The sequence below is a fragment of the Terrapene carolina genome, unplaced genomic scaffold, assembly GCF_002925995.2.
Source record: "Terrapene carolina triunguis isolate 2854851 unplaced genomic scaffold, T_m_triunguis-2.0 Scaffold67, whole genome shotgun sequence".
Taxonomy (NCBI): Eukaryota; Metazoa; Chordata; order Testudines; family Emydidae; genus Terrapene; species Terrapene triunguis.
In genome coordinates this window covers 30,426,679-30,434,685 of record NW_020664418.1, presented here as the reverse complement: position 1 = coordinate 30,434,685, position 8,007 = coordinate 30,426,679, and the positions used below count along the sequence as shown (strand labels likewise).

The following is an 8,007-nucleotide window of genomic DNA, read 5'->3' as shown; positions in this document are numbered from 1 at the left end:
ACTGATCTAAATAAACACCACTATGTCCATCTCACCACCGCTCTCCATTTTACAGATCAGGAAATTGATGTAGAGAGGTACAACTGACTTGCTCCAGAACAGATGCATTCAGGGTTAGATTTGGAGCCCCAGAATTCCCAGTTCCTGCCCCCAAACTCTAGCAGCAATGTGCCATATGAATGGCAAGCTCAAAGCTGATAGCCCCTGCCCTAAAGAGAGGTAGACAGCGGAGTACAAGGATACAATGAGACAATATCCACAAGATAGGCTGTGATCACAGCATACCAGCAGCCTAAGCATTGTCAACTTTTTTTGTAGGCAATAACACCATTGCACTAATCAACTCTAGGAATGATGAAAGCATGAATGCTCAACCACACAGTTTTCCTGTGGTGCCTAGATCATAATCTGGCTCAATTCCAAAAAGGATATGAAGAAGCCATGGGATACAAAATGCTGCTGAAATAATAGACCAAAAGATAATGTGACATCTACACTTTGTATACTTGAAGCTGGAATACTTGTCATTACTAATTGCCGTGGTAAGCAAACCTAGTGAAATACATATGCTACATTCTTTGTCACTACTTTGTTGCACTGAGAAAGAATAATCCTAATGGGGGCTAGTACTCTGTCATTCAGCATATACATTTTTGTAATTCTGTAAAAACTTCTGCCCCTGCTTGCTAGCACATCTCATTTAATTTTTATGTACACAATACTTGCCAGTATAGACAAAGCATTTTTCTGTCTTTTATTTAATCTCTTGGCAGTGGTAGTTTAGACCTGCAGCCATTAAATTACAAATCATCTATGTTGGGGAACAATTCTTCAAGGATATTAAATGCCATTATTCTAATAGTACCACTGTTAAGGTACACAGCACCAAAGACATATGACCAGTTAAAACAGCTGTAAAACTGGGCTGGAGATTTTATTACACGCACATTATTAAATGACAGAAAAGTGTAAACATAATGAGAGATTAACACAATAGTTTTGGTGGACAATCTAAAAATAAAGGCTGTACCTCGGGTACAAGCGAGCAAACCCCTTTATGTCACAGCAACATAAGGTCCTTGATTGTTTTCTCAGAATCTGCATATTTACAGCTCAAAGTGTATTAACTATATGGTTAAATTAAACAAACCATGGTGGAAAAAAGTAAGGATAAAGAGGAGCATCACACCTACAAGTAAACAGAAGGCATTACTGGTTTGTTTCATATCAGAAGAGCCTCAACATCCTATTAAAGAAATGGTGAAAAATTCATAGGCCAGAACAGATATTACTGTAACTTTTTATAATACACTGAAATCCAATTATAGCACCCAACTTGATTTACATTCTCTACTAGAAGGAAAATTAAAATAAGCTTTCATTCATACAAATTGTCCCAGAGCATTAAATATTCGTTATTTAATGTATGCAGAATGTTTAATATATTTACAGATTTAGTGCATTTTAATGAATTCCTCAATTAGAGGGTATTGTAATAGCAGTGACCAAAAGATCTTTTCTTACGTCGTAGTACCTGTGGTAATAAGACAATTGGCTTAACGTCTAAAAGAAGTTATTAAAACAATCTTTTTAATCACTGGTGTATCAAAATTACATTCTTTATATGATTTTATGAACATTTAACAAAATAAGGCAAAATAAAAACATTTAATACTTTTCTTTCCTCCCAGACTGATGTTTGCCAGATGAAAACCGAGAATATTAAGATACCTCCTAAGGTTTTCCTTTTCAATATAAAAAATAGCATAAGAATAATGCAAATTGATGTAGAATCCCATTTCCTTTGTATGCCACACTTGCAAGCACTGTTTGCACAAATGTCAATTCTTCTAAATTTAAAGAAAAAATAGCTACTTGTGAATTACTGTAAAGTTGTGCAAGAAAGTGATGTGATCTAAATAAATGCAGATCATGGGATTCCAAGGCCTAGATGCTGGATTTTGGGAATGGTAATGACAAAGGGGAGAAACAATCCAGACACACACAGCATGCACACTAGGCTGATTAGATCTATTAAGCCTTAGGGCTTGTGGACACAAAGCAGCAATGAACACTGTGGGTGTGATTTTGAAAGCTCACTAACACATTGTGTATTAGTTGGTCTACGTAGACCCTGCCAGTGCACACTGAAAGTTCCCTAATGCACTTCAATGTAGTACTGTTTCAAACAGCACTAGAGTAAAACACACTTGGGAACTTTTAGTGCACACCAGCAGGGTCTACCTGGACCAGATAGTGTGCTTTAGAAATCACACTCCCATAGTGCACATTGCTGCTCTGTGCAAACAAGCCTTTAGAAAGATTCATAACCACACAATTACGTCCAAATCATGTATAAGCAATAATTCGCAAAGACTGACAACCAATCAATAGATAATTAGCATTATAAAAGAAAACAAAGTAAATTCAAATGTTTCAGCCCAAATTAAATACACAGCACCTTCAAGATAAATACAGTCTTAATATTTTCCTCCACTATCCTTTTGAAAAATCTCTTTGGGACATGCACGGTTCTTTTGATGATTGTTACAGGCTTCTACCAAAGGCAAGTGAAGAAGAGGAATAAAATGAAAATGACAAGGAGCTGCAGATACCATACACATGACTTGGATAGCAATGAATCTCCATCCAATTCAGCTATCACTACGCAACTCCCAGGTTTTAGACACCTCTCCCATTCTCCAAAGACTGTCTGGATGCTATTAGTCAAATCCTTAACTGGTGAATGACTGAAAGATCCCGTGCAGTACTTCTGACCAATTAAAGCCAGCGAAACGATTATGAAGCGTGCACTTGTATTCTGTGGTAAGATAACATACCACGTGCAACAGCCAGTATGAGTCTTGTTTCCAATAGTGCTTAAAATGCAGCTTTAGAAAAAGCTCATAAATGAAGTAAATGGTAATGTTACAGACAAGCATTTGAGTCATTTTTACAGTATAATGCTGACTTCATAGCAGTGATGTTTTCCTTAAAATAATATTTAAGTACTAAGTAGCTGCTCCTAAGAGTAAAGGGTTGCTACATACAAAAATTACATAATAGAAAATAAATACTTTCAATCATCTACAATAAACTAAGAAATATACATTTCATTTAAACAGTTAGCAATACTTCATCGGGTCATTTGTCAGCAACTGTACAATCCTGAGCACATTTCTGCAGGCACATCGTAGATCATCCTACTTTCCTGTTAGTCCATATCGCATATGCCAGTTTCCGGGGGGGGGGGGTGGGGGGGGGAGGGGGGGAAGGTCAAACCACTTTTGAGTATTGTCGTAACTCATTTTGCTTTGGTAAACATTTGTGTAACCCTGTAAGTCTTTTATATGTATTTATTTTTACACCAATAGGTTAGAAAAGCAGGCACTGTTGCAATTAAGATTCCTCCATCACCTTTTGACACTGATACAATAAACTGTCTGGAAGAGCAGAACAAGAGGATCTAAACCAGAGTGCCAGTGTCCTTGCATGAGTACGACAATGCAGCAGACAGGGGACTGATGGAAGTAGCCGGCATGCCGCTATTCCCTCGTTACCTTAAAAACAACAAAGACAACAACAAATAAATTTAAAACTAAAAGAAATAATTGCAATTCATATTAAATATAATTCAAATTGAAGTGTCCTTTCAAATGTAGTATTTTTCTGCCCTCTTCTTCTCTCACATCTGCAACTCATCCCATGCTTCACCAAACATCATTCCTAATTAGCCCCCTTGTTACTCCCAATTTCATGCCTTATTTCACACAAACCTTTAAAGCTTGCCTGCCAGTTCCCTCACTTCTTTCAAAATACTTCTGAAAACATATCTATTTTGGGAAGCACTTAAGATAAAAATGAGAACATGCCACTCTATTATTTGCCATTGTATTATACCCACTTATACCTTTACACACCAGCCATCAGCATCTGAGCCGACTTACTAAAGTCAATGGAGCAATGACTGTGTAGAGTTACTCACGTGCACAAGTGTTACAGGATCAGAGTCTTAGACTGTAAACTCTTTGGGGCAGGAACTTTATTTACTTGGCACAACATATGTGCTTTGCAAAACCATGGGCACTTACAGCACCAAGATATAGAATATAAATGTTAATTCACTCACCAATAATTTCAACAATATGGAGCTTTAGTTTCTGCTTCAGGGCATTCAGAGCTATTGAGAGAGATCCCTGAGAAGGTGACATTTTTAGATTTTGTTTCACATCATTAGAAAAGGACAGCCACAATCTCCCAAAGTCTTCAGTGGTCATTTTCATTGGTCTGAAAAAAGATTTAACATAAATCTGAGTAAAACCACCTCTGTATTATTCTGAATATAGGTGATCTCCAAAATAATCTGTATCTGAAAACCGTTATATAGCAAAGCAAACAAACAATTTTAAAAATGCACTTGTCGAAACACAACCCTTCCACTCCACAATACAAAGAGCCTGAGTTGCTTTTTACAGCAATTAAATTATTTTTTTTTAAATTAAATTAAATTAAAAAAAAGATAATTTAACTTAAATCAAACATTAGTGCTGACCAACTTCAGATTAATGCCACTTAAATTGCCAAGTTATAAGCCCCTGAAATAAAGAGTTTACTATGGAAACCTTATAAATGTTGCTCTCAAGTACAAAGTCTAATTTAAAAACTTAAATTGGCTGCTTGAACACAAAATATCACTTCCACTACTTCAGGAATGAAAACATTGAGAGTTGAAAAATAAAGAGCATGAGCTGTTTTTACAGTAAAAGTGGTCGGTCCTTTCACACAATTTGGGTCCCTGCATTTAAAATAAACTCACTCAGTTTCAAAGATTTACAATTTATTTTCTGTTGAAGCAACATGCCTTTATTATCCTTTCTGTCCAATCCGTTTCATTCAACACTCCAAAAGAGTATTTAGTATTTCCAGTGAATGTGTCCAAGTGAAAAAGCATTCAGTAGTCTTATGGGATTTTGTACTTAGCTCTTGAATTCATAATTCAGTGGAAATCAATATTTTGGATAATCTAGGTAATTGAATCCTTTCTAAAGATAATTACTTGGGCAGACACCAAAACTAAGCTAAGCTATCTTCTGCAGTCAGAGGTATTAACATTCTTTACTATCCAAAACCTTTGTGGCAACATTACTGAGTGCCTTGTCTCACCACAAAATAGACCATATTTTCCATGGTAGTAAATAAGTAGATACTAAAAAAAAAGGTGTTAGTACAGAACAAAATAGAGTTAATCTTTTACAGTGTGGTTTTGAGACAAGTATTTTTTTTATTTGGAATAAAAAGCTAAACTCCAAGGAGAGAAGTTGGGAAGAGGGAGGCGAGAAGAGGAGAAAAAGATTCATGCCTGAATTACTAATCTCAGTCTCTCTCTTAGTACAATGCAAGGAATTTAGATCATGCCATCTTAATTTACAACAGAAAAACTTCTCACTATCTCAAATATACATTTAAAAGGCAAAAGGGAAGGTAGCAGAAAAGCCTGTGAAAGTCACTATGTATATAATTTTTAAAGCCATGAAAACAATGTGAACTTTAATGCTCATTGAAGGCGTTGGACTGACATTCCTCATTTCTGAAATCCTCAATTTATAAGAATAGGCACAGCCAGGCAATTGCTGTACTAGCCTCCTTACACTGCCCCTGCTATGAATGCTCAACATGGACAGATGATTATTAAAGATGAGCGAGTTGCTCAGTCTCCATGCTTATTCATTCCAGGCTCTTTCTGCTGAGACTGCCAACAAAGGAGCCAGTTGTGATGATGGGGGGAATTGTGATGGCATTACTGGCCTCTAGGAACCAGACTAATGCCAACACACTTATTTCACATATTAATAGGCCATTGACAAGTGGTGACATACTATACTAACATTACCAGTCTGAATTAGATTAAAAACCAACAGCCCACAGACAGAAGCCTCTATTTCCCATCATCAGCCTCCTGAGCCAACCTGTGCTATTTACTACTTCGACTGCAATACCAGATTTAAAAAAAAAAAAAAAAAGTTATTTTATCAGCGATTTTACCTGATGAAATCTGACAGTGAGAAAGTTAGTGAAAACTCAAGATGAGTATCCGTATCTAGATGATAACTAATGGAGCCAGAGAGAATGCCCTCTGTACAGACTTTTTCCAACTGCACACACTTTTGGCAGCTTTCCATGCTTTGAGCTTCTATTACAGGAAAATGACAGCTAAGACTCTCAAAGATCTACAAATAAAGAAAAAAAGTTAACAGAGGTATAGAAAATATTCAGATTACTGTCAACTAGAAATTGCGAATCCAGAGTTTACAATCCCTGAACACACCAGGACTGATTCTGCTCTTACACTCGTGAAACCTAATTGACTGCAATGACATCAATCCCGATTTCCATTAGGTGCGAGATCAGGATCACAAAGGACAATCCCACCCCAACGTGCACACTAAATTACATTTAACTTCTGTGGAAATGCACACGGCAGTTTCACTAGTCAAACAATGACATTCCAAACAGTCAATTCAACAAAATGCTAACTACTTCTCTACCAGGATTTTATTATAAAATAGCCATTTGTTTTAGCAGAGGGTAAACAGGAAATCTTGTAAACAGAGAACGTGCTTTGAACTGCTCTCTCACTGTACTCCATCATTGCTGAATAGAACCATAGTACTGTTGCATGTTTTATTCACCACATTGTAAATTTACCCGTGACTATTGTACTGCTGGTTTGGGTTTAACTGTAAAAATTTTACAGAAATACACTTTGACTGACTATTCAAAGTGAATTTAGTGCTCAGGAAAGTTGTTGAACTGACAGCCCTGGAAACTGAAAGCCTTGATTTATCCCCAAAACAAGTTCACACGGCAGACAGTGAAACTGCAAGATTCCATTTCCATCGACATTCAGTCTTTGGCCTCTGCTGAGACTGCCACTCTGCCACCGCACAGGTGCCAACTGTGGTAGCAGTCTGTGGTATGGACACTTGTCAGCTAAGAACAACATAACCAACTAGATATGTGATGGCAGCAACCTAGCATGATTCAAACCAGAAATACTACAGGAAAAAGGCATCAAAGCCCATTACCAGGCCCCTGTTAAAGCTACTTCTAATAAGTCTTTTGCTTTTTCCCACTGATCCAGTTAGCAATGGACCGCTGCAGAAACTGAGATTTCATGACTCTGTACCTGAACTCCCTTTCAGTGGATTCCCTCTCCCCTCCTATCCCAAAAGTCTACCCTTCTGCTTTCGAACAGGAGACAATTTCTATAGATCAGTCAGCACTCTTACGAACATTGAATATCCAACGCTCAATACTATGACTGGCATATACTGTCATTTTGAGGATATCTAACCATGTTTCAGGTATGTGCGAATGGCCACATCTTGGAATATAGCAAAATCCATGGACATTTATAGCAATCCATAAATACTTTTTAGGGTATATCTACATTTGAGCTAGGAGGTGTGATTCCCAGCTTGCAAACATGTACCCATGCTAGCTCTGCTCGCGGTAGTGCCTAAAAGTAGCAGTGTGTCCTCACAGCACAGCCGGCGGCTCAGGCTAGCCACCTGAGTACATACCCGAATGTACACGAGGAGGCTAACCCAAACAGCCAGCCATACTGCTATGGACACATTTATTTTTAGGCAGTCACTCAAGCAGAGCCAGTGTGGGTATGTGTGCCCCTCCCAGCTCAAATGTAGACATACCCTTATATTAATTAACACATGTAAAGGTTTGAGGTTCAATCAATAAGATTTTTCTATTACATCCTTAAAAGTTTTTTACCGTGATCCTCCTTTACCAACCAATATACAGTAACTCCTCACTTAATGTTGTAGTTATGTTCCTGAAAAACGTGACTAAGTGAAACGATGCTAAGCTAATCCAATTTCCCCATAAGAATTAATATAAATGGGGGGCGGGTTAGGTACAAGGGAAATTTTTTTCACTATACACACACACACACACACACACACACACACACACACACACACACACACA

At 37.5% G+C, this 8,007-nt stretch overlaps 1 protein-coding gene across 1 annotated transcript in view; it reads right to left on the bottom strand.

Annotated features, from left to right (window-relative positions):
• Positions 1 to 3,279: 3,279 nt before the first annotated feature.
• AP4E1 (adaptor related protein complex 4 subunit epsilon 1) overlaps positions 3,280 to 8,007 on the bottom strand; it is a 29,614-nt gene continuing 24,886 nt past the window's right edge. Inside the window, exons 19-21 of the mRNA XM_024199833.3 lie at positions 6,043 to 6,227; positions 4,130 to 4,287; positions 3,280 to 3,560 (exon numbers count right to left, since the gene is read on the bottom strand). Coding sequence (XP_024055601.1) covers positions 3,400 to 3,560; positions 4,130 to 4,287; positions 6,043 to 6,227 — 504 coding nt within the window. The 3' untranslated portion in view covers positions 3,280 to 3,399. The remainder of the gene's footprint in view (positions 3,561 to 4,129; positions 4,288 to 6,042; positions 6,228 to 8,007) is intronic.